At 44.1% G+C, this 27,448-nt stretch overlaps 2 protein-coding genes across 2 annotated transcripts in view; both read right to left on the bottom strand.

The window, feature by feature from the left end:
* Window positions 1-181: 181 nt before the first annotated feature.
* On the bottom strand, window positions 182-20,477 carry LOC134460341 (ankyrin repeat and LEM domain-containing protein 2). The gene is made up of 12 exons (XM_063212772.1): window positions 20,315-20,477; window positions 18,459-18,953; window positions 14,044-14,235; window positions 13,619-13,788; window positions 9,523-9,711; window positions 8,683-8,805; window positions 8,009-8,069; window positions 6,769-6,962; window positions 5,951-6,057; window positions 4,697-4,902; window positions 2,876-3,536; window positions 182-317 (listed from the first exon to the last, which is right to left on the bottom strand). The coding sequence occupies exons 2-12, from the start codon at window positions 18,919-18,921 to the stop codon at window positions 182-184; spliced, it is 2,502 nt and encodes an 833-aa protein (XP_063068842.1). The 5' UTR covers window positions 18,922-18,953; window positions 20,315-20,477.
* Window positions 18,934-27,448, bottom strand: part of LOC134460340 (uncharacterized) — a 23,849-nt gene continuing 15,334 nt past the window's right edge. Inside the window, exon 11 of the mRNA XM_063212771.1 lies at window positions 18,934-18,953. Coding sequence (XP_063068841.1) covers window positions 18,934-18,953 — 20 coding nt within the window. The remainder of the gene's footprint in view (window positions 18,954-27,448) is intronic.

Raw genomic sequence — 27,448 nt, 5'->3', positions numbered from 1 at the left:
AAGAATAGTCCCACAAAAACTGTTGTGGCTAGGCTGCCAAGGACCGAGGACCGAGTCTGCATATTGGAATCCACCCAAGGTAGGGCTAGGAACTGGCCCGGGTTGGACTCGAACCCGAGTCCCCATGGGCATGCAAGGCCCTAAGTGGGGCGCTTAGCGCACAGCGCCACAGAGCATTCCACTACCTTTGCCTCAGTTTAGCTGGATAGGCTTCCACAGCACTCCTCCATTGCGTAATGGACGGATATTTCTGAGGGTCAATCTGGATGCCTTCCATTGCTGACAGCACTTCATTGTCCAGGCTGGTGGGCGAATCCCTGAGAACAATTGAGACAATTCACATGTTTAAAAAAAAATAAAAAATCTACTTTTTATGTGTCATATTATCGGTCATAATTCTCGTCTTCTCTTCATCACAAACGGTAAGGGTTTGCTGTGCCCTACTGAGGGGCAGCCGTGGCCTAATGGTTAAGGGGGTGGTCTTAATATCAAAGGGTTGCAGGTTTGAAACCCACCCTCACCTCTCCCTACACCTTCATCCATGGCTGAAGTGCCCTTGACAAAGGAATTTAACCCCACAGTGTTCCACGGACTGTAACCAATACCCTGTAAGGAGCCCTTCTCTACTTTCTTACTTCATTTCGTTGGGCTCCTTCCCAAGTTAAATACAGGTTTAGCACCTTGTCAGTAACCTTAAGCCGGGCATACACTGTGCGATATTTTCACTCGTGGGTCTTAAGCTTCTGCTCACACTGCACGATGGAATTTCACTGTTTAAAAGTTCACAACTCACGACTCACGTCCTCACACTACACGAGCCGACGGTCGGATGCGAGCGAAATGCTTCCACCGTACGACGCGACAGGCATGTTTCCCCGGTCTGCAGAGGGAACATGCGCACCTGAGGTGGAGATGAGGTCACGCTCAACAGCGACTCGCACGGCCCTATTAATTTGTGCATGTGAAGTGTCAAATCGGGTCGTAGCACTGCTTTAACCATAGATGTGTATAGAAGACTTCTATACACATCTATGGCTTTAACTGTGCGATTTACGCACGAGCCACGACCAGAATTTCAAACCGTTTTGATTTTCTTGCGACCCTGCGATTGCACGATCGTGAGGTGAAATCGCTTGTCGTTACCCCATGTACACTGCACGATGCGAGACTCACGATTGACCTGCGATTGAGCAAGAAATCGGCCCGACTCTCAAAAAGTCGTGCGAGTGCCAAATCGGGGCAAAATCGGGGCAAACGTTGCACAGTGTAAGCCCAGCTTAACTCTTCAGGGGGGTATTCCAAGAACATGGTTAACCCATTGTGTCCTGGAGACACATAGGTTTTTCAGGATTTTGAGATTTTAGCTGTTTTATTAAATATGTGGGTATGTTAGAGCAGAATGAACACATTACAATGCAAGGGGAGGGTCTTGGCTTTTAAATGTAACTCATTTCATGTTTGCATGTGCTTCGGAGGCTGAGATATTTAAGATTTAATAGGAAGAGGGCACCCTTTCCCAAAAAGGACTTAGGACAAAATGGGTTAAGTGACAAACCTGACTAAAGGGCGGGTTATGCTTCCTACTTGTGCCACAGAGTGAGCTTGTCGCAGCCATGATGCAGTTAATTTTGGTTTATGCCCTGTTTTGAAGCACGGTCTGCGCGATGTCATTCCACGCTGAAACTGCCTTCAATACAAAGAGTAAACTAGACGTGTCGGTTGTTTTTTAGCATCACAGACTCGACGAGAATGAAAATGAAACATTAAATCTTTATATCACGTGCATGTTTGATCGCACTGGCAGCCACAGTGGTAGTTTGGAACAAAGAAGTGGCTCATTTGTCGAGGACGAAGCGGAATGTTTCCTCGACCTCGGAACCACTGTTCAACTGTCCAAATAACTTCAGCGTCGTAACTTGCAAGCGCATGTGTTGTCTTTGGTTCGTGTAAATAAATCAAACAACAAAGCACGGGCAACTTATTTAATGAAGAGCTCACAGTCCGTAGACCGACGAAGGTTAGAACAAGGAAGTAGCGCTTGTTCTCGACTCGAGGACAGAGCAGGCTGGTCGAGAGGACCAATCAGAGACCTATTTTCGCCCTTTCACGCCGTCGCTCCCTGCGTCGAGACACAATTTCGGGGAGGTGCCCCAGAGTACCTGCGTGATGGGGGGGGCTTCACTCCGTTAACTGCGCGGCTCACTGCATCATGATGCAGTGACGCTGATCTCGAGGCATAAACCACCCTTTAGTCAACCTCCATGAAGTGGTGAACCTGCTAATGGAGAGCCCACAGACACAATTTAGACATTTTAATGCTGATTGCAGGCTCTTCTATTACAGGATTTACCAGTACAGCAAGGTTAACTTGACCTGGTTTAGTACTGCATCAGCTTCTTGGAATACACCCCAGCTACTTATGCCGCCAAATGCTGGAACCAGCTTCCTGCCCAAATTACATCTGCCCCAACAACTCATCTACCTTTGGTGATAGTCATCTACAATCCAAAATACTTTCTACAATATATTTTTCCTCCTCTCCTCTCTTCCGAGTACTCTTTAGCACATTGAATGACAGTTCTGTATGATGATGTGCTATTTTTAAGAAGCCAATTGGAGATTGGAGCCCATTTTTGTTTCCCTAGGGGAAATTCTTTCTCTGCACTTTATCCCATTTGGACTAGTGAATCACATTGAAGTACAGACACTAGTCCGTAGCAGTGGGCAGTGTGGGGGTTAGGTGCCTTGCTCAAGGGCACTTCAGCCGTGGCCCGGTCGGGCATTGAACCGGGAACCCTTGGGTTGCCAACCCAGTGCTCTAACCACTGAGTCACAACTGCTATATAGTGTAAATGCTATTGCTACTTAGTCTTACCCAACAAAGATTTGGCTGTGGTCACTGGAGGTGTCCAGGTAGCCGGAGCTCTGCACAGACTTGTATGAGGAGCAGGTGGATCCGGTGCTGGGCCCCGTCCTCCTGTTGCCAAGGCAGGTGGTGTCCACGGCAACCTCGTCCCCGTCCCCACTGTCCTCGTCCGCCGTCTGGTACTCAGCTGAGCTGGTGGTGCTGGATTGGTCCGGTCCATCAACCTGATCCGGCGTCCGCCGCTTCATTTGCCACCAGCTCCCCCAGAAACCTGGATTGCTCAAATCAAGCCCCTCCTCCTCCTCGGATTTTGATTGGTTCGAACATGCTAGCCCAGACTCTGATTGGTCCAGGCCTTCGATCCCTGAATCAGATTGGCCCAGGTCTCGCATGCTTCTCAGCGATGCACTTCCTTGTTTTTCAGCTTCTTTCTTAACTCCTACCTTTTTGTTGTTGGTGGAAACAGAGCTTCCTGGGGTGGAAACACTGTCAAACTTTGACAACAGGTTACGGACAGGGGCTGAAGAGGAGCCAGACAAACTGTGCTCAGATGTGGGAGTGTCTTTGGCCTGGGTGAGGCTTGTGTCACTCTTGTGTCTGTGAAGGGAGGCATCTTCCTTGTCTGCCTCATTCGCAGTGGTGTTGCAAATGGCCACCACACTACAGGACTCTATTGAATACGAAAGACATGGGAAGAGAAGTGTATTTTTTATGCATTGGCACAAGGGAGTACATTGTGGTTTTAGTACAGCTGGATCAACGATGTATTGCAGGCTGGGTAACTTCTTCCAACCACAATACAATACACATCAAAAACAAACCACCATACCAAAATAGGGTTCTCGACAACTTGCAGATCAATGTTTTTTTTTTTTTTTGCAACAGCAAAGCATAAATTATTCTAAAAAAGAGTACCAACAAGACTATGCCATGACATTGATAATATAAATAATAAATTAGCATTTTCAGGCTGATTGAAAACCGTGCCAGTGCCAGCTCCTGCACCTAATCTTGAACCAACTGACACGTTTGTGCTGAAAATCAGTGTTAAAAAAAACTTGGCGTTCCGATGAGAGAAACCAAAACTTGGTAAACCGTGAACACAAAGTGGACGTCTGCTGGTTCATCTGGGTCATGTGTAGTAAATTAAGAAATGGTAGGCCTATGGACATTGTCAAAAAATCTGCAATTTTCCCCCCAAATGTAACTACTGAGGGAAACGGCATCATGACGGCATACTTGAGGGAACAGGAGCAGCAGGTTAGGATATCCAATGTTTATGAGCCTGTACCTTACATTTTACTTTTATCTGTTTTTGTTTGTTTCATGTCTTTTTATTTATGCCTTTTTATGGTGATTCAACCTCCCTGTCTGCCAGATATATTTCTCCTTGATGGGGACTGCTAAGAGAAACTCAGCCTAACCTAAGAATAACACGATATCCCCATACACTTGAGTGTAGGCCCTAGATCAGGGGTGGGGAACCTAGTATGTCTTGAAGGCCGTTTGCGGCCCTTGAGGCCATTTTATCCGGCCCCCGATATGATTTTAATGTTATGCAGCTTCACATGAAATGTGAAATATTTTGTAAAGGAATCTTAGAAATTACATTTCCAATACAATTAGATTATATTCAGGGGACCTAGAGAAGGTGGAGTCTGTTTTTAATGTGACTGCCTTCAATATAGGCCTAAAGTGCAGGGGGAAATCGTGGTTTGTGTTCATAGTATGGCCCTCTGAAGACTTGTACGGCCCTCGGAAGAATTTGAAGTGGCCCTTCGAATGTAAAAGGTTCCCCACCCCTGCCCTAGATGTACTGTATCTGCTTACTAGAGGACAATGTGGCATAGTCCCTGTTGTTGACCCCCGTCGTCGTCTTCTTCTTCTCGTCAGAGTCCCAGTGGGTGGGGCTGCAGCTCTTGCACTGTAGGTAGGCCTCCAATATGTCCAGGCCCTCCTGCACTGACAGATCCGCAAAGCTGTCCAGGAACTCCCAGTACTCGGACCAAGGGTAGCCACGCTCGTGGGCCAACTCCCTGCAAAAGGTGACAAATCCGCAATGAGCTTACGCAGTGTGAGGCAAATGCACTCTGTATATTGCATGTTAGCCCAGTAAATCCTGAGAACTGAACTTGGTTTGTTTATTTAACCCATTGACGCCTAAGGCACCTGCAAAAAAGGAAAGCTCAAGCTCAAGCTTTTTAAGGAAAGCTGCCCTCAGCCAATAAAAACCTAAATATCTCAGCTTCTGAAGCACTTAAAAATATGCACTAAGTTGCATTTAAACGCTAAGACCCTCATCTTTCATTAGAATGTGTTCATTCATCTCAAACAAACAGATATTTTTAATAAAGTTGTCTCAAATCTCATGAGCCTGAATGTTGCGTAATGCAGCTCCAGGCGCCAGGGCCAATGTTGCGCAACGCAACATCAGGCATCAATGGGTTAACATGTGATATGCATCAGCACTGAAAATGAAGCTTAAAATAAAAAACTCTCTGATAAAGCAATCTGGTGTTATGCAGAATAATGTTTCAATATTTTTTGTGAGCAGGGTCTATACTAGAGAAATGTAGTCATTCCAGTTTAAGAACCATGCTCAGTTCTGCAGCTTTCCTCTCACCTGCTTCAAAAACCCATGCTTGCTAAAAAGCTGCCATTTCTAGGTACTGTCATGCCCGTTTATGATACTAGCAGGAGTTCGGAAAATTGAAAGTCACACCATTTAGGACACCAGGGGTCTCATGTACAAAGCTTACTTACGCACAAAAAAGCTACATAAGTACCTTTTAACGCAAATGTTCAGACGTACCAAGACTGACTTAACGTGAAAAAGTGAGTGTGTACTAAATTTCATCGGATACACCACGTGAATCAGCACGAAAAATGGACAGATACTTGTGAAATTTTAGGTGCATTATGTACCTTTTTGGATTTTCACTTACGCACAGATTCAGTCTTAGTTCATGAGGCCCCAGATCCCATTTTGTTGCATGGGTAATGTGTATCGCGATTCATCTTGGTTACCACTGACCTGTATATTCAGTAGTAATAAACGTCATACCATATAATCTTTGGTCATACCTTCCGACCCGTTCAGCTCCCCGTTCGGGATCAGACTTCAGAATGCCATGGAAGTATTTCGCCCGATGCCTTGGTGGAGTCTTCCATAGCTTGTGGAACTCATCAGCCTATATAGGGTTCAAAGGAAGATGGGTGTCAATGCAACAACAACAATGTCTATATGATGTTCAAAAGAGTATGAAGCAATCACTGATCAATCATGGGCATGGTTCAAAGAGGGCATAGCCTATATGGTTTGTTTGGAAAGAAGATGGTCTGATGCCCGAAAACCTTTTGCACTGTGGTTCGCATTTAAACCACTTTAATGCAATAAATAATATCTGTTGCATGGGCTATAGGTATGCAAGTTCAAAGAGGTTAAATGGCATCCGATCCACAGTTCTGTTATTCAAATGCTTAAAAATGGACTCCTAACCTTACGTCTCAACTATTCTCATGAGGCTTTTCCATCAGATCTGGATTAAACATTAACTGCCTTTACCCTTACAGACCACCAGTGCACCAGTACACAGATAATAAATTTGACCTGTAAATGAGTTGAACGACATGCAGACTTCATTCATTCATTTATTCATTCATATATTCATTCATTCATTTAATAAATCATTTATTCATTCACCCTGAAAATGCTGCATAGTGTGTATTCAAAGTCCTGGTCTTCGGTTAAAGTTGAATTAAAAAAAAGAATGTTGACACAATAACTGCATTTCACTAAAAAGCGATGAAAATCATGACATGATTATGATAAAATGATATTATGACAACAAAGCAAATTATTATTAAATTGAATAGACTTAAAGAAATCAAAAATGTGGTACCTTGGAGGCAGTGAGAGGGCCAGCGAAGGCGGTGAGGGTCATGGTGGGATCTCTGGGCGTCCCCACTCCCTCGTGGTGGTGGTGGTGGCCCAGGGTGCTGTCAGACAGGGGCCCCTGAGATGGAGACCAGGGGCTGCCAATCACAGGCTGCAGAGTGTTGTCTGCCGCCCGCAGCAAGGGAACGTAGAAACGATCTGTGTTTGAAGAGGGACCATTAGAGTTGATGTGTCAGTCAGAGAGAGTAGAAAGAGAGAGGTTCCGTTGGCCCATTGTTTCCGGGTTCTACAATTGCAAGGGGGCAGACCTAAGGACTGTTAGGCAGACCTAAGGACTGTTCTATTCAATGCTAGGAGTATTATGACACGCCCCTTTAGGCAGACCGGAACCTGGTCATGTTATGTGCCCATAGCAACCTATTACATTGGCATAATCTCTATATACTTAAAGAATCTCTGGTGTCAGTTAGACAAAGTGAAACCACTGGGTAAGCTTATGAATATGATGACCATGGCATGTCCTGTATGATGTTCGTAATGCATGATGTCTTTATCCATTAGTCACATTTCACTTTTAGTGTTGTCGTGTGGTTAAAAAGCTAGAAATCTTTCTGTCGTGATTTCACAAAATGAGCCGATTTCTCTGCATGATGATTTGAATAGTGTGCTCATCTGGATGAGCTGGTTCAGGAACTCTTTGGTTATTCCTTTTTTTAAAAATATATCTTTTTTGGGGCTTTTGTGCCTTTATTTGATAGGACAGTCTAAGATGCTGACAGGAGGCGAGTGGGACAGAGACACTGGGTGAGATCGGGAAATAACCTCGGACGGACTCGAACCGGGGTTCCCGTGTGCATGCAAGCCCAAATGTGGGGGGCTTAGCGCGCTGCGCCACAACTGCGCCCCCTTCTTTGGATATTCTACATGGCCAGGATTAGACTTTCTGAAACGGAGGTTGATACCTCTGTCCAGTCAATTGGGGACACAAGCACCATGCCCCACTTCAGGACCTTTACTGTCTTTAGATTAGATTAGATTGGATTAAATTCTTTATTGTCCCATTGGGATATTTGTTTTCACATCAGACTGTTCAGCTCCATCAGGTTAGATCTTTGTAGTACACATCTCATTTGCAATACATATGGACACAGTTTTCACACCTAGACTTAATATAGTTGACTGTAACGGAACACATAACAAAATTCAACAGCATGTCCAAACAATTATTACCAGCTGTTCCTTACCCTCCAAGTACTCTGAGATCTTTGTTTCTTTGGCTTTGTTTTTGTTCCTTTCACATATCACCTGTGTAAAAAAAAGTTAAGAACACTGAGAAGTTGGTCTAAGCAGTGATGGCAATGTGATTAATCATTACTCTTAACAGATGTTTTCATCCAAAGCAAATGAATGAAATTACGTTACATGGTCTGCACTCTTTCATACCCCAGGCTATTTGGCAACCCAGTGAGCATTTTAAAATGCCGCTTTTGTCATGCTTTTATTCAATAAGCGGCCAGCTTCTTCAACCATATTAATGGCTTTAATTTAATTAAGGTGATTACCGTAACAACTGTCGTCCTTGTTTTTTAATTGAATTTATGAGTGTGAGCATAAAAGCAAGCAACAGCACTTTTCATTTTTCATTTGAATGGATGGAATAAAAATATGGAAGCACAAGGCTGTTTTGATGAGGTCAACTACCACTTGTGACCTTGGATCAAATGGCTGAAGCACTTACTATTACGCTGGGGGCCATGATTTGATTCCAGCTCGAGGTCATTTTTCGATCCTCTCCCAATCCTCTCATCTTGTTTCCTGTCCCCATCTCACTCTGTCTTATCAAATAAGTGCTTAAAAGCACCCAAAAATCTTCAAAGTAGTAAGATCAACACCCGTGTGTTGAGTAAGAAGTACTTACATCGGCAGGCTTCTTCTTGTACTTGTTCCTGTGCTCCTTATCAATGGCCGGGTGGGAGCAGAGCACATTGACCACTTCTGGGCATCCAAACTTGCATGCAAAATGGAGAGGTGTCTCGTTGTTCTGTTAAGACAACCACGGCAACACAGGGTTAGGAGTCAATGTGGCAACTCCTAATGGATTCCATTTCCATCGAATCAGCAGTCAAATGTAATCAGGCGTCTTTGTAGCCTCATAAACATAGAACATGTAAATGTTGAGTGCCTCAGATATCCTTGCCTAAAACAAGCTGGAAGGTCCCTACACTAATGAGCACCAAGGTGAAAAGGTGAGCACTCTCAACCACTCAAAAGTTATCTTTCAAAACTAGGAAGAATGAGAAGAGGAAATTCCGAGTAGCATACAACTATACTATGCAATTCCATATATGTCACCTAGGTTGCTAGTGTGCAGTCCAAACTATTGCTGGACCTCAAATGGCACACTTGTGCAAATCAGGCACTATGTTTCAGTGCGTAAGTAATACGCCATACACACTGAAACATGAACATTGAAGCGCACAAGTTTACCAAATGAGATCCAGCATAAGTCTCAAACCCACCATCTCTGTTACAGAAGGCAAACATGTTACCACGCTACGTGGTTAAAGCCAGGCTACTAGCCCAGTCATTAGTGCATCTGTATGAGGGTTTCAGGAGGGATTTCAGCCAACATTGTAGTCCAACCGGCAATCCTCGGGCTACAAACTCATCTTCCTTACCACTTTTACCCATGAAATATGGGCACGGAGTAAGACAACATTCTAGTGACAGTATGTTGGTGCTTTGCCGGGCAACTGACTTGTTTATCGGGCATGTTCAGGTAGAGGTCCACGATGTAGTGCATGCGGTCCCACAGCATGCTCTCCTGGTCCTCCGGGTACATCAGGCGCATGAACTCGGGGTTCTCCAGCGTCTCCAGAACCCGCTGCACCATCTGAGGACGGTTCTCCTTCGCGGCCACGTGCAGAACGTTGTACCTGCACCCCACCTAAAACAAATTAATAATTCAATAAGGGTCATTCCACGCCAAATCTCCGAATCATCCCGCACGACCATCTCAGATTTGGCAAGAAAAAATCAAGGAGGTTCACAAACGTCCCAATAGGGAAAGTGCAAAATTATAGCTCTCAACTCCTCACAGTTTTGTCATTAAAAATGTTTTTGTCAGGTACTCCCCTGACTCGTTTGGAACAGACTTCTCAGAGAGCCCACTTTCAGATTGCCGTATCTAAAAAACTGCTTTAAGTAGGTCCTTACAAATTTCAAGGGGTAACATTTGGAACATGTACTTGTGAAATGTGGACTTTCACACATCCTCTTGTCATTTACCACCGTTTTCTGGGGGCTTAAAGTTGCTTGAAAAATTCTCACCTTTGAATTTGTGGGCATCTTTGAAGGACTGTGGTAAGCGCAGTTTTAAAGGCAGAGGTTTGATATGGACAATGTATGTTCCCGACCATTCTGTGCATGTTGTGTTGAAAGACTGATCTTCTGTGATGAACAGTTTAGAAGATATGAAGTCTTTAAAATGGAAAAACTGAAACTTGGTGCCATCTTTGCCATGTCATTAAAAAAAAAATGTCACGACTCACCACCATATTATCAACAGTTTTGGAAAGATTAGATGTCTGTTCTTAACATATCCAAAAACTGTGATGGTATTCTGCCTCATTTGGTCACAATGATTTTTCAAAAACCCACTGTTGGGTGACTTCCATAGCTCCTATGAAAAATTGATATTAGTGGCATCTTCTCCATGTTATACAAAAGAAATGACACAACTCACCACTATGACATTTACAGTTTTAGAAAGACTCAATGTCTGTTTTTAACATATCCAAAAACTGGGGTGGTGCTCTGTCTCATTTTTTAAGAATAGACTTGCAAAAACGGCTGTGTGACATCTTCAGCTTGCTGCTCTATTGAGGTGGGGCCCCTGCTCTGATCTTTGCAGGCTACATGGGGGCCCTATCTACCAGTATTTGCCATGAGGCCCTATGTGCAATTGTTCCGCCACTGTGAATGACTTGAGCAATTTGAGTCAGACAGTTTTGATATTTGACTTGAGCATTTTCGACACTCTCAATATAATACGGCAAAAAAGTAAAAGTGGCTGTTGACAGATTTTTTTTTTCAGATTTTTCTGAAACTACATTTCAGTAAATCAAAGGTTATAGACGTGTGTAAACTTCAACTTTAGGCACTGAAAACCAAATACTGGAATAAAGTGATGAAATGTTGAATCACTGAAACATCCTGTAGATCTTGAAACAAGTACATCCTGACTATCACCACATCTCAATGCTTTTTATTACAATTCATAACAATCTTTAATAACTTGTTTACCAACTTTGATGCAGTTCTGAGGTCTGCTGTGGATTATTTTGGATTGTGTATGAGATATTACCTTTTATCATGTGATTATTCTTTCTACATTTGATTTGTGTTTCACTCCATGTATACATGTATGTCCATTTGTGCAAACTCATCAGGGTTTATGTAGAACATCAAACATTAATGCTTGCAATGCTCAGCCCTGTGACAGAGTTGACCCTTGTCGAGCATTCAGTCAGTATTGCAGTGGTTTGGCACCATGCTCAGCGTAGCTCAGTCATGGTGATTGGAGGGGCAGGACAGCTGTTTAGTCAGGTTACCTCCTTACGAACAGTCTCCTCCTTTTGTATCATCACTGTTTTTTTCTCTTCTCCATGATAATAAAAGTGTCCCACCCCCCCAAAAAAAACATGACAAAGGTGACCTGTTCATAGAACTTGGCCCCGCCCCAGTCCTAACCATGACCGAGGAACCTAGCGCATTGTATTGGTTCATGGCAAAGGTCTATAAGTTAAATTATTAGATAAACACCTCTACTTACAGAATAAAGTTGCAGGCGTGATTGGAAATTTGAAATGTGTTGAATTAAAATGTCAAAATATCTTCATGGTTAATAGAAATTTGTTTAAAAAATCATATGCTGAAATAAAGTTCGGCAAACATCCTGTATCAAGACTATGTGTTAACAATGCTACTTTACAAATCAGAATGATTCAATTAATTTATCACTACTGCAATTCAAGACTTACTTTACGGTATAATAGCAAAATGTTAACTCCTACAGTGTTGAGGTTTAAACACATGGCCATAACCTTTAATTCACGAACATTTAGTTACCAAAAAATTTAGTTACCTAAAAGCTAAAATAAAAATAAAAATAATAATGGTATATAAATCACTCAACTGTTTCTTATTGTGTGCTTCAAAAATACTCAAGTCACATTTCTTGTATCAAAAATGCCCAAGTCAAACTGCCTGTCATTCACATCACAGTATCAGCCCAAATAGATTGGCACCCAAAAGTCTGCAAAGGTCATGATTATGGCCCCTACCACAAATTCAGGAGGGCCCTGGACAAATGCCCTGCTTGTCCCCCTATAGCTCCGCCCCTGGTAATTCATGTGACTTGGGCATTTTCACAGGAGCTGCTGATGTAACAGCAAAGGGTTTTTTCAAGAGTAATTACAAGACATTGATGCAGAACACCATCCCAGTTTTCGGATATGTTACAAACAGACATCCTATCTTTCCAAAACTGTTCAGTTCATTGTGATGATTGTTGTCATTGTTTTGGTATAGCATGGCAAAGTTGCCCCCCAATATCAGGTTGTCATAGGAGCAGTGGAAGTCACACAACAGTGGGTTTTTAAAAAATCATTGTGACCAAATGAGGCAGAATACCATCCCAGTTTTTAGATATGTTAAGAACAGACATCTAATCTTTCCAAAACTGTTGATAATATGGTGGTGAGTCGTGACATTTTTTTTTAATAACGTGGCAAAGATGGCACCAAGTTTCAGTTTTTCCATTTTAAAGACTTCATATCTTCTTATCTGTTAATCGCAGAAGATCAGTCTTTCAACACAACATGCACAGAATAGTTGGGAACATACATTGTCCATATCAAACCTCTGTCTTTAAAACTGCACTTACCACAGTCCTTCAAAGATGCCCACAAATTCAAAGGTGAGAATTTTTCAAGCAACTTTAAGCCCCCAGAAAACGGTGGTAAATGACAAGAGGATGTGTGAAAATCCATATTTCACAAGTACATGTTCCAAATGTTACCCCTTGAAATTCACAAGGACCTACTTAAAGTAGTTTTTTAGATACAACACTCTGAAAGTGGGCTCTCTGAGAAGTCTGTTCCAAACGAGTCAGGGGGGTACCTGACAAAAGCATTTTTAATGACAAAACTATGAGGAGTTGAGAGCTATAATTTTGCACTTTTCCTATTGGAACGGTTGTGAACCTCCTTGATTTTTTTATTGCCAAATCTGAGATGGTCGTGCGGGATGACTCGGAGATTTGGCGTGGAATGACCCATAAAGCTGGTCCTTTTGGTACAGTGTGTTCCCTTGCGTTCAAAATTGATAACAAGCAAATCCAACAGCCTACACTTTCACTGACAGGATTATGAGCAACATTTTCATCTTCACAGTTTTGAAGATTTCAATTTAATGTTAAGCCTGTAAAACCTATGCAGTAGAACATTTCTCATGGACATCCCCATCTGCGTTGACATAATGGGTGTAAAACTCAATAAACTAGAATTTGTCTGTGCGCATACTGTGCTGTACCATACTATACTAGAATCAATTACATACTACATTCCATCTCTATATGAAGAGTTATGTTATGTGATTTTTATATCAAAACAGAAAAAAAGAGCACAGCTACTACAATAGTCATAGCCCTACTCAACAAAATCTGTGCAATGTTTTCCTGATGAGTGACCAACATTTTAGCCACAACATTACGCACAGCAACACAGACGTCCATGAGACAGAATGCATCGTGCTGCCTCTACTGTACTGTACAGTGCAGAGCATGACCTTGCCTGAACAATGGTGGGGTTGTCTGCGGACCCAATAAGGTAGCGTGGGTTTTCCCAAACCAGCTGACAGAAGGTCTCCTCATCTCCCTTCTCCACCGCGCTCCTGAACTTCCCAGTCAGGTCCTGGGTGTGCGGACTCTTGAACTCATTTGCCGGCTTCTCCACATTCAGAGCTGAAACACACACACACATACACACGGGTCATGTAAATGGAGAAAACAAATCCTTAGGATTAGGATGAATGTCTAAAGCGTTTAAAGTGTAAGTGCTTCTTTTCCTGTAAATTCATCCTAAAGACTTGTTTTACAACACACAGGCCATGTACCCTACAAAGAATAGAGTTCAGTCACCCAGTGACAGGACATCAACTTCCAAATAAACCCATAACCCATTTGTTTTTATTTTTTCAAAGAAAACACTTAACATACCGCTATGGGTGACACTGTTTGATGTCTCCCGGGTTTCCGACCCTTGAGTCCTTAGTGGTGAGGAGCCTTCGGACGCAGCCGTGGCAAACTTCTCCGCATCTTCCCGGCAGGCAAACACTTTAAACCGGGCACCTTTCATCTTCAAGACGGCATCCAGGGCTTTCTTCTGGTCTGTGTACACATGGACGGTATCTGGAGGAATTGAAAGAAACACACATTAGTTAGAACTGGGCTACAGAGTAGTTTGAAAAGAACAAAAAAACTGTGGAGTGACTAAAATAAGGCTGCATGGATCAACTGAATGTCACAAGTGGTAGAGGTCAGTAAGATTTTTTTAGTAGTACATGTCAAGACATTGCAACCACAGCTAATGCCAGCATGTTATGTATCAAATGATTTTTGTTTATAATGGATCATCTAGCATATTCACTGCTTATTTTATGGGCATTAGCTGTGTCACCACCTGGCATCTGCTACTAAAACGATGTTGATGACCTGTAGAAGAAAACTAAATAAATAATTGACAGTGTTCAGTCAGAGATGAAAACAAGGACGGAGAAACACTCTTTACATCAAGACATCAAAAGGGCCGGTCAATCCGACCTTTTCATCACCATGCCCATCTGATCTTCGCCCTTTCATCTCCCCAGAATTTAAAAGCACAGCATGCAGCACAAAACCATATCGTCGGCTTGCTACCAAAACCGCCTAAGTCCGATTTTGGGGTTTTCGGAAAACAGGGAAAAACTAGGAGCCAAAGGGGGCGCCAAACATCAGTGGCGGTTCTAGGAAATCTGAGACCCTGGGCAAAGAGCAATTGTGAGTCCTCCCTAATAATTTTGGTCAAAGGAGATTTTTGCAGAACTCCCCTTTTTTACTCCCCTACCACATCTGCATCATCCTGTCATCATGTCTGTGTCATTGGTCCACTACAAACATTACCAAGATGTTAATTTATTTTCTTTATTTTTTTTTCAGTGAAGCTGAAAGTCAAACATGAAATGGCTCCTAAGGAAAACAAAACACTTTAAAATAAATTATTTGAAGCTGCAAAACAAGACCAATGCACTGCACATTATTTTGATAGTTATACTATTATTTATTTTTTTTATTCCAAACTTTAATCCTGGATATGGTGAATGATTTAAATATTTTTGTAGACCTTGTAACAACCTAGCATGCTATGTACTAAGTTAATTATGTCTAACTGTTTAACTTAAACACTTAGGAGTTTCTTTTGCCTTTGGTAATTCTCGAGTCTATCAACAGATTTTCACAGATTTCTTTCACTTTCTCGCACTTTCAGTCATATTAGCTTTCAATTAAACATTATTTGTATTCTCATCCAAAGTATAACTCTTGTCATTGTGCCAGAGCAAGTGCCACAATGGTAATGCATACATTGCTCATATCAGGGCAGACACCAACTGCAGTGTCACACAGAGTAAGCCATGCAGTGACTCCCAATCTCCATGTTGAGGTCCCATCAGTCATGGAGGAGGATGAAGGGGTGGGGCACTTCTTTGGTCCTTGTACCTCCTCACGAACTGTCTCCTCCTTGTTTACCATCTTTGCTTAACTTCTGCTCTTCTCCATGCTCATAGAACTGCCCCACCCTCCCAACCTTGCCTATGACCGAGGTAACCTGGTCATAGAACTGTGCCCCGCCCACTTCAACACCATGACCGTGCCATTCAGAATACGATATAGAACCACTACTGGATACTCCACACGTTTGAGTAGGTCATCCTTCTTCGTATGCGGTAATGCATTGCACTAGTGACAGTAACCCATTGCTGTTCTAAATCTACATTATGAAAAAATTCATAAGGCCACAATATAGCAGATTGTTATGAGACAATGCAGTCTGTGACTGTCTTCTATAAATCTGTGATAACATCAAATAAAGTACATGATTAATGATTGCCGAATTCATTTCAAGGCTACAACTATTAATTAATGTAGGGCTACAACCATTGTGTGATAAGATTATCTCAGACAGATGTCTAAGGATGAAGTTTTAAAACATGGCCATTGTCTTTGAAGAGAGAGAGAGAGAGAGTGAGGGAAAAAACTCTCAACAGATGTAAATAAACGGCTTCTTGCATCAAAAATGGCTAAGTCAAGTTACCCAAGTCATTCACATTGGCAGAACAATTGTGCACAGGGCCCCAGGATGAATAGATAGGGCCCCCATACCACCTGCCAAGATCAAAATAGGGCCCCTACCCCTGCCACCTGCAGGAGGGCCCTAGGCCTACAGGCAAATGCCCTCCTTGTCCTCCCTATAGCTACGTCCCTGGTCATTCATTTTCTCATAGGCAGTGTGTGACTTTATACATACAGATTTTTGACTCTGGTGACTGTTGTGATTGATCAATGAACCTGGCAGAAAGGCAGGGTGATGCAGCTGTGGTAGGGGAGTAAGTTTATGCAAAAATCTCATTTCGACCAAATTCGGACTTAGGCGGTTTTGGTAGCAAGCCGACGATATACAATATTACTCATTCTGCACAAGCAGCACTGTAGAACATGTTTTACAAGGTGACATTAAGCTTATTCATATATAGTTCCAGAGTACAAGTAAACATTACCTATGTCTTTGAAAAAATAGCTCTGCCCTAATAATCTCACTTTAACCCTCCCCTTGAGTTAAATAATTGAGTTTTACCTATCACCTGTCAGCCAATTTATCACCTCCGCCAAGGAGGTTACGTTTTCGGCCGCATTGGTTTGTTCGTCTGTTTGCCTGTCAGCAGGATAACTCAGGCACCGCTGCCATTACACTGTGTGCAGAATTATTAGGCAAACATGTTTTTTGACCATTTTGTCTTTTTAATGCATATTTTCCAACAGCAATCTATATGAACATGAAATCCTACTTGATTTAAGCATTCCAGGTCATGTATATTTGTATAATAAGATGGGGGTGTGGTCAAAGGTGCCCAACACCTTATATCAGGTGTGCATAATTATTAGGCAACTTTGTTTTCTTCTGGGAAAATGGGCCACAAAATAGATCTAACAAACTCTGAAATGTCTATAAACAATTTTGAAGTGTTCTAGAGGGATGTGGCTGTCTTGAAATTTGCATGATGTTGGTCACGTTCGCACAGAACTATCAGATGCACCGTTACAAAGTCATCAGTCTCTTAAGAAATGTCACTGCCAAACATTGAGAACAATTTAACGTGAAACTACAAAAAAATATTACCCTGCAGTGCTATCATATTCCAGAACAGAAACCAACACAGAGTGTCCAGAAAAACAGGGTATTGAGCGCTCAGAGACATGGCCAAGGTAAGAAGGGATGACACCAGACAACCATTCAACAAGTTAATTAAGTCAAAACGGGGGCAAAAATACCTGGGGACAAAATTTTCAAAGGTTTTATGGACTTGGGAAAGTGACTCTTGACAGACAGGGTGGATGAACCCATGGCTGGATCTTTTAGAGGGAGAAAATTGCATCTTTTACGAAGACAATGGTATTTATGCAGTAATCTGCTGGTATTTGAGTGGAACTCAGCAACTGATCTGAGTGTGCACATTACTGATCTAGCCATAGGCTCATCAACCTGGTCCATTAACAGTCACTTTCACTAGTTCATAAAACCATTGAAAAAAACTGTCTAAAGACATTTCTTGACCCAGTCTTGACTTAAGTTACTTGTTGAGTGGTCTTCAGGTTTCAGCCTGTTTTACCTTGGCCATGTCTCTGAGTGCTGAATACAATGTTCTTGTGGACAGTCGATGTAGGTTTCAGTTCTGGAATATACCAGCACTGCAGGGTAATAGTTTTGTGGTAGTTTCATCTTCAATTCTTCTCAATCTGGCAGTGTCTTTGTGAGCACATGTCATGTGACACTGGTGGCTTGTAACGGTGCATTAGATGGATGTGACCAATATTTCAAGACAGCCACACCCCTCTAGAAGACTTCAAAATTGTTTATAGTCTTTACAGAGTTTGTTAGATCTCTTTTGTGGCTCATTTTCCCAGAGTAAAACAAAGTTGCCTAATAATTATGCACACTAATTTGGCCTGATATAGGGTATGGGGCTCATTCGATCACACTGTCTCTTATTATACCAATATGCATGACCTGGAATGCTTAAATCCAATAGGTGTTCATGTCCATAAAGGGTGGTGGCGGACAATATGCGTAAAATGGACGATATTGTCAAAAAACTTGTTTGCCTAATAATTCTGCACAGAGTGTATACAGGATCTCTCTGTTTTTCAAACCATCAACATTCCTTTACCGCCACCTACAGGATGATTTGCATATAGCCTTGTCTCCAACTCGTTCAAGCAGCATAATCCCTGAACAAAGATGACGGCAATCAAACGCAGACATTTGTTGCACTAGACAGGACTAGTCAACGCTATTGTTCTATGGCTCTATGGCTGCTCACCTTCTCTTCCTGGTGAGTCCAGAGGTGGACAAACTCCATAGTAATGGGTGGGGGCCTTGGGGAGAGATGACTGATTCTTCTCTGCCCTGTTCTCCTCCCCTCCCTGGGGACTGCCAAATCCTGAAGGAGGGGAGGTCTTCTGCTCCTGGGTGCAAATGGAGTCACATTCCCCACTCTTTTGTGAACCTTCACAAGTCACCACATCCACCACACTGCTGCTGGTGGTGGTGCTGCTGCTGCTGCTGTTGTTGGTGCCTCCTCTGGCCTCATCACTGCTGGGGCGGTCCGTTTCAGTCTCTCCAACCTCTGAAGCTTGGCTCTCCAGGAGTTTCCGTGCCAGTTTCCTCTCGAAGGTGCCCCTGGTGGTGCCGGTGATAGGTCCACACTTCAGACCGGCGCTCAGGAACTCCTGCCGAAGCTCATTGTCGGTCAGATGTTTCAACCTGCTCAGGACCGCCTCCATGGTGTGGCACTTCTAGAGTCGCAGCTGCTTACCTGGAATTGGATCAATACAGATTAGACCAGGGGTGGGGAACCTTTTTCATTCCAAGGGCCACTTCAAATTCCTCAAAGGGCCGTAAAAATCCTCCGAGGGCCGTACTATGAACACAAACCAGGATTTCCCCCTGCACTTTAAAGGCCTAAAAGCTTATTGAAGGCAGCCACCTTTAAAAAAGACCCCACCTTCTCTAGGTTCCCTAAATATAGCCTAATTGAATTGAAAATGCAAGTTAATTTCTAAGATTCTTTTACAAAATAATTCATATTTCATGTGAAGCTGCACAACATTGAAATTATGTTGGGGCCAGATTAAACGGCCTCAAGGGCCGCAAACAGCCCTCGAGACATAAGGTTCCCCTCCCCAAACTGATAGCACCACACGTCTGCTACTAGAATCCACCAATGACCCATCAGTGAACAACAGTATTCAAATCACCAGCACACAGCCACAAGTGACAAAAACATTATACAACGCCAGTTGTGTGGCGACGAGGTCTCGGTTATGGCACGCAAAACATGTATGTAGTCTGTGGCTTTAGAGCAAGGTTTTAATCAGCTGGCAGTATCAGGGGAAATCACGACACAAAGACATCAGAAGATGTGCTTTGCCATTGCCCTGGCTGCCCTATATCTGTTTTACCACCACTTGTTGGTATGCTGGGTTCATGGAAAGGACAGCAGGCTTTACTGTCTGACACAAGCCAGATGATGACACAAGATCATGAAAACACATCACAGTAGTTTACACAGCTGGTAGGCTAATAATGTGGCAGATTATAGATAGACAGACAGACAGACTGGATTATTGGAAGAGTATTAACATATTCGGAGAATCTACGGATCACCTTAATTTTGAAGACCATTTAGTGGATTTAGAGACCCAAAGTGGGTGTGAACACGCAGAGTTTACATGAGCTACAGTCAGCATATTTTGAAAATTCCTCTTCTAGCATCTGTCCAATGGAAAGGATGATGAACAAAACTCAGCCAACATAATCATCTGCTTCGTCGGCGGTTTCGACTTTGTAATACTAACAGCACTTTGAAGGATAATATCTAAAAAGCAGCTGGTCTTGCATTTTTCAGACAAATTCCATTGTTTACATACTCAACGCATGCGCAGTGGTCTCCATCACAGCTGTGCGTCATCACTAGTGGTCATAGCGTAGCACAACATGTGGCTAACTCACTATGCTTTATTTTTGTTTAAAACAAAGTAGACACAATACATATTTAACGACTGTTATAATTCACTCCACGGTGATTAAAGCAGTCTATCTGATAGCATGAACGACCAAGGCACAGAACCGTAAGCTTAGCCAACAAGAGGTTGCCTCAACTCAAACTCAACTTACCTCTAACTCTCAAACTGCAAGGAATGTCACTCTATTCGACATGCCCCACCCTATCGCTGTGTTGTATGTCCGCCAATTGTTTCCTCGGGTGTTTCTTAAGGATTTTTCTAATATTTGAGCATCACATTAGCATGACACAACACTCCCTCTGATTGTTGCATTCCCTGATGATGATGCATTCCCTGCTCGAGTCGTGTGGTGACGAGTCTGCGCACATCACATTGGAAGTTCAAAATGTGTCTGTTCCCATTCCAACTATTTCAGACTGGTGGGTGAATGAGTGTAACGTAAACCCCACCTGTTTCAGGAGGCAGGTTACATGAGCATAGAACCCACAACAAACACATTTCCAAGCATGTAGGCTATTCACCACTAAACTGCTTTGGTTAACTTGTATGACCACTAATATGCAATCATGTTAACACATCCTTGTGTCCTTTTTTGACATAAATGATTTATAACAATAATAGGCTATGGCAGGAAAAAGGGCAACACACACACACTGACTCTTATTTTTCTGTGCCAGCCTGCCTCGCTTTTTGAGAGGTGATGGCGTTTGCACGTGCTCATCATATCCAGCAGATGGCGCTAGCAAGCTTCACTGCTATCACTCTCTGCAGTTGGATGTAACTGGGTACATCAGAGCACTGAAAGTTATCCCCTCTGGTTATCCCTCGCTGATCAATGACTATTTATTGGAAATCGAAAAACAGTCTTGGTCTTCTATTCTTCACTTTCTGTTATGGATGGATGGCCCATGAACGAGAACTTGCAAGGCCTAATCCCAAAGTGTATGCCCTATTATCCATGCGAAACAATTATTTAATTGTATTAGGGCCTATTAGTTGTGTGCTATCCACTGACCAAGGACATGCCTAGGCCCCCATTTGTGAAACTATGGTAGGGTTAGGCTAGTCAACTAGATTGTGTTGTAGGCCTAGTGTGTAATAACATTGGACTAGGCCCAGTGCAATATGCTCTGACACAATCTACAGTACTATAGGCCAATGCCTTAATTTTAAAAATGGCGGTGGGGTTATATCGATTTGTTAACTGTTGTTTCCATCATGGCTATTTGTTACACAAACAACATATCCTGATACGAGGGGAATAGGATGCAAAATTGATCTTATGTGAAACACAACTCCCATGATATGCATAGATTTACATACCAGGCGGGCCGGCGGCAGGCAGGCAGGCAGGCAGGCATGGGAGTTCGAGTAAACCTGCTCAGTCGACTAGAAAATAGGCAGTGCCATGTAAACCTGTGCAAAAGGAGGGGGAAATGTCAAAGCCAGTTGTTTATTCGCCATTTGTGTGCAACTAGCAGCCGGCACAATGGAACTCTCGTGCTGGCCCTCTTTGTCTCAATGATTAAAGAAGACATTATAAGACATTATACGACATTAAAATAAAGCATGATACAAAGATAAAATCCATGAGATTCAAATATTTAGTTTTGCCATCAGTCTGACTGTAGCGGGTACAGAAGTTATTTTAAGAAAAACGTTTTTGTTATTCTAATGTTTTATTAACGTCTAACGCTTTATTCTAATGGTGATGAGATGAGTCGACTGAGGTGGTTGAACAACAAACTAGTTATCCACCATCTTTTGAGGTATAAACACAGTGTTAAGGGCCCCTGGGGAGCCTTCTGTCAGAGGGAAGCTGACAGCCAGGGGTGCGGAGACAAAGGGGTCGGATGTCCCGGGCGCAGGGAGATGGGAGTCCCAGAACTGGGTCCTCGTTACATTATATTGGGGGCCCTTTCAGATAACTTTGTCCTGGGCCTGGCCAATGCTGTCAGAAGCAGACAGGTCACGAGTTTTGAGACGGCAGACTCCGGCCAAAACAGCCACTGCCACATGCTGAGGAAGACAAAGGCAAAGTATTCTCCCTGCCATCTGCCCATGACAGCGTTTAGCACAGGACTGACAGATCAATCAGCACTTTTATTTGTGACGGGACTCGGACTCGGAGTAGGCTAGCCATGCCTTTTAAATTAGATGTTGTTTAAGCGAAATTGTTATTTGTGCATCTATTTAAAAAACACACAGAGATATCTTCAGTAGAGAATAGGCTATAGAATATATTTTTATTTGTCATTGTAACAAGTACAACGAACTGACCATTCCTTGTAATAGATAGGCTAGTTTATAGGTTTGGTTTATAAAAAACATTCTACAAGGCAGTGAATTGGATTTTGAAGGACATCGTATCAGAATTTGCCAACTCACATACAAGAACATTGAATTTGATGCCATTGAATCAGTACATTTGGTGTGCCAAAACTATCAACTTCGGCTAAATCATAAAAAAACAATTACCCCGAGAAGCTGTAGATCCACCAGGCGTATGAGTCCTCTTTGCAAGTGTTTTGCTAACCCAGACATTCACCACCGTGCACCACAAGACTGCCTCTTATACAGCAAAAAAAACGACAGTGTTAATTCAACGCTTAGAGAGTCAATTTGACATCTTCTGGATTACATGTGGTCCCAGCTTACTTTTTAGATGTTGAAGTAACACTGATTTTTATAGAGTGTACATTAACATACGATTCTTCGAGGGCCCCCATTGACCCAGGGCCGAGTTCACTGTAGCCAACCAACCCCATATGCTTTGTTTAAATGAGGGCACGAAAGGTTGGAGAGGGGGGGGAGGTGGTGGATGCAGGATAGTGAGACTTTAGAGAAACATTAATTTCCACCTCATTTCCTCCAGGCTGTGCCAAGCAGGACCGCCGGCGAGGTGGGGGAACAAAGGGGTTACTTGTCCCAGGCCCACACAAGAGGTGGGGCCCCCAACAAGGTCGGTTACTCATTATTACATTGCATGTATTAAGGGGGGGGGGGGGGGGGGGCAGAGGCGCATCTTGTCACCAGGCAAGGCAGGCAGCCGCTTGGGGCCCCCAAGCTCCTAGATAGTGAATAACAGCCCATACTGTACTACAATAGTGATGATTTTGGTTCAAATGTTCATTCTTTTGCATTTTCCCTTGGGGCCCCACCTGACCATAGAATCTCCTCTTTGGGGGGGGGGCACTTTCAGATGGCTTAAGTCCTGGGCCCGGCCACAGCTGTCAGCAGGCCCTGGTGCCAAGGCCCAGATGGTTGTGTTTGTGCGATGCTGCTGCCACAGCCACTGCTGCTGACTTGCTGGCTCGCTGGCTTGCTGGCTACATCGGGCTTAGGGAGGACGGCCATCAATCAGCATTTAAAGCCCTGCTCATGTGTCAAAAGGCCACGGAGGGAAGATTAGCCTGTGCTTTGCTTTGCTATGCTATGCTATACCGCCAGGCTATGTAACAGACATCTCCTTTTGGTTTCTGGCCCTCTGTCCTGAGATCAGGAGCCGCCGCTGACCACAGCTTTTGGCCGGTCACGGGGCAAAGTCATCTCCCTGGACCCGGGACAACTGACCCCTTTGTTGACCCCACCCCTCCCTGCCTGAGATTATGCATGCCCCCCCCCCCCCCTCCTGCATGTGCATGTGAAGTCTTCTTTACTTTGCAAAGTTGGGAAGAGGAGCTTGTTTGGCTATGCTAATTTGTTTCCTGGGGGACAATTGAAGAGGGGGGCCAAGAAGGGGGGGTGAGGGGCTTGGGTGGGCGGGACTGATGAGGATGACAAAAGACTATCATTCGAAATCACATGTGCCTGTCAAGCACCAGGATCAGGAGGATGCAAGCGGGAGGACAGACTGCTGCTATAGACCTCGCTTGTCTAATTGTGACATTGATTTTTGCTTTGTGTCACTGAATTAGCATAAATGTCACTCTACTGCTATTCTGAAGTCAGTTAATATTGTTTAATATTTCACTTCTGCATTATTAGTCTACCTTAGTAAAGCCTGAAGCAGAATCTAATCTGAAATCAACTCTTCAAGTCCCCCCCCCCCTTCCCCGTCTCTAGCTTTTCATAGAAAGTCACTTTGGTCAAAGTGGTTTACATGACTTAAAAGTAATGCAAGTTATAAAAAAAAAAAAGATAGATTGCTCTCAACCATCAGTGTTATAGTAAACATGGTCTACATCAGACTTTTTCCACCAATACAATGATGGGTTAAAAAAAGCTGTAAAAAAGATGAATTTAAGCCCCTTTCCCCTGTATGATCAGATCGTATCGTGACATTAAAATGTTTCCATCTTTTTTAGCTGCATTACACTGCAAGCCCCCCTTGGCATGTTGTGCCATTCAGATAGCAGTGGTGCTCTATGATAAGGCAGTGCGGATCATCAGATCATCTCCTGGTATTAAAAATGTCCCCCTTTTTAGCTGCATTTTAAGCCCCGTTGGCATGGTGTCTGCCATTCACATAACTGTGCTGCATAGCATGGTAAGGTACGCAGCAGGGGTGGAACTTAAACATTTTCCCCACCAGTCACTGTGGCAGGTAGATTCTAAAATCTACCAGTCACTCACAATTTTTACCAGTCACCATTTTTACCAGTTCATATTCAACCGTTCCCCAACATTGTAATGCCAACTAAGATCATTTTCTGATCAACACTTTTGTTTCAGAGGTCATAAATTCAGTTATTGTGATGCCAATAACTCTTTTCATTACCAATTTGCTTAAACCTTTGATGTTGAATGCTGCGTATAATTTAGCGCCTGTAGAAAAAATTCACCCGTCAAGGTGACTGGTGGGTTGACATATTTCACCTGCCAAAGGCCAAATTCACCCGTCATTGGCAGGTGGACGGGTGCTTATTTCCATCCCTGGTACGCAGTATAGAATGTTGGCATGGCACGGCAGGAACGGACGCGCCCAAATGCCGCGATGCCCCTTGCTCATTTCCTGGGACCTCCATCCTCACCTCCTCCTCCATTTATCCTCCTCCACTTCTCCTCTCCTCTCCTCTCCTCTCCTTTCCTTCTTTCTTCTATTCCTCTACTCCACCTCTCCTCCTTTACCCCCACTCCTCTCCTCTCCTCCTCCTTTCCTCCACTCCTACGCTTCTCCACTCTTCTGCTCCTCTTCCCCCTCCTCTCCTCCACTCCTCCGCTCCGTCTGACAGAGCGGTTGCACTGGCACAACAAACACACACACACATGCACACACACACACACACACACACACACACACACACACAACCACACACACACACACACACACACACACACACACACACACACACACACACACACACACACATACACACACACACACACACACACACACACACACACACACGCAAGTCCGCTTTTACATACATACACACACACACACACACACACACACACACACACACACACACACACACACACACACACACACACACACACACACACACACACACACACACACACACACAGGTCCATGCATCCCTCCCTCTATCCCTCCCTCCATCCTTCCTTCCTTCCCTCCCTCCCTCCATCCATCCGTCCGTGTGCGGGGCTGCACACCAGGATGATGGAGGATGCCACCTGCTCAGGGGGCTCGGCCCGCTGCCCGCAGCCCGACTTTGATTTCCTCCAGCGGGGCCAGGCCGGGCCGGGTAGGGCGGGCAGGCAGGCAGGCGGCAGATTTACAAGACAGATGAGGAGCAGCGAGAGAGAGAGAGAGAGAGGGAGAGAGAGAGGGAGAGAGAGAGAGAGAGAGAGAGAGAGAGAGGGAGAGAGAGAGAGAGAGAGGGAGGCTTTGCTGGCCAAGCGGGCATGTCGCCTGGCCCGGCCCTGCCTGGCCTCGCCTCCCCTTGCCTTGCCCTGCATTTTTTTTCCGGCACGGTCTGGCTTGCCTGGCGCAGGATATGATTTACGCCAGGCAGCAAGGCAGGCAGGCAGGCAGGCAGGCAGGCAGGCAGGCAGGCAGGCGGGTGGGCAAAGCGGGCAGGCAGGCAGGCATGGACACACACATGCACACACACATGCACACACGCACGCACGCACACACACACACACACACACACACACACACACACACACACTAACAGCGTTGGCCAGATCCAGGACAAAGCTATCAGAAAAGACCCCCCCCCCCTAACCTAACACATACAATGTATGTGTCAGGTTATTAGAACCAAATTCTGGGACCCTCCTCGTCCTGGGCCTGGGACAACAGACCTGTTAATGCCCCCCGTCGGCCTCCCTGCAGTCACATGCACGCACACTTTTACCCACAGACGTGCGCTCACACACTCACGTTGGTATATTTCTCCGGCTGTCTAGCTGATGGAGATTTAGAAAAGCTGTCAGTTGGAAATGTTTATGCCGTAATTGGCAGTTGGAGAGGCTGAGAGCTCTCTCTCTCTCTCTCTCTCTCTCTCTCTCTCTCTCTCTCTCTCTCTCTCTCTCTCTCTCTGCCCCACCTTAAACAACACCTTTAACAACTTCCACATTTTAAATAGACTTCTGGAATTTGAATCAGTATAGAGTTGTTCTGTATTATAGAGTAGTAGCCTCCTATAGCGCTGTAGACTATAGCTATAGTGCAAAGCGTCTCCACTACTCATCCATGTAAAGACAGCCCTGGAGTGGAGAGAAGTAGTCTAGAGTCGCTCTGTAGGGCCTATATTATAGACAGCACAGAGCATCCCCTCACCTCTCATCAGGGTTGCCAGATGAGGCTGATGATTTCCAGCCCAAAATATGCTCAAAACCTGCCTAGAAGCACAAAATCCTGCCCAATTCTATTGATTTCTATGGCAAAAATTGGGCGGGTTTTTCTGCTAAATGCCATTTTTACCCGCACACTGCCATCCTAAGCAGCCCAATTGGGCGCGAAACAGCCCAATCTGGCAACACTGCCTGTCATCCATGTAAAGACAGACAGACAGACAGCTCTGCCGTCGTTGGCTGACCTTTGGCCAAAGGAGCTAAAGTGCTCCTGGGCGACTAAGCTGACCTTCTTAATTGCCCCCGTTGCAGCCTGGCCTGCATCAACTGCCAAAGCAACCATGTGCCCAACGCTTTTCCTCTCCTCCGTGCTGCCATCATGGCCGTAACCAGGGTGCGATTTGTAGGGGGGGATGGGGGGGATTGTCCCCTCTTCTGGTTTTGATATCGCCACTTTTTCTATATGATTATAATCACAGTTTAATGTAATTCCACTGATATTGCTTGAAATCTGAAACATACCCCCCCTTCTGGTTTTCTGATAAATCGCACGCTGGCCGTAACTACCATTGAG

This window comes from Engraulis encrasicolus, chromosome 12, assembly GCF_034702125.1.
Source record: "Engraulis encrasicolus isolate BLACKSEA-1 chromosome 12, IST_EnEncr_1.0, whole genome shotgun sequence".
NCBI classification, from domain to species: domain Eukaryota; kingdom Metazoa; phylum Chordata; class Actinopteri; order Clupeiformes; family Engraulidae; genus Engraulis; species Engraulis encrasicolus.
Note: the sequence above shows the minus strand (reverse complement) of the source record. Positions and strands in the feature narration are given on the sequence as shown.

Excerpts from the sequence above, each read along its gene's own strand:
- LOC134460341 (XM_063212772.1), bottom strand. The coding sequence starts at position 18,921 with ATGGAGGCGGTCCTGAGCAGGTTGAAACATCTGACCGACAATGAGCTT. Across the intron at positions 9,712-13,618 it reads ACAACCCCACCATTGTTCAG|GTGGGGTGCAGGTACAACGT; the intron begins GCAAGGTCATGC and ends AATTTGTTTTAG. Across the intron at positions 8,806-9,522 it reads TGAACATGCCCGATAAACAA|AACAACGAGACACCTCTCCA; the intron begins GTCAGTTGCCCG and ends TTGTCTTAACAG.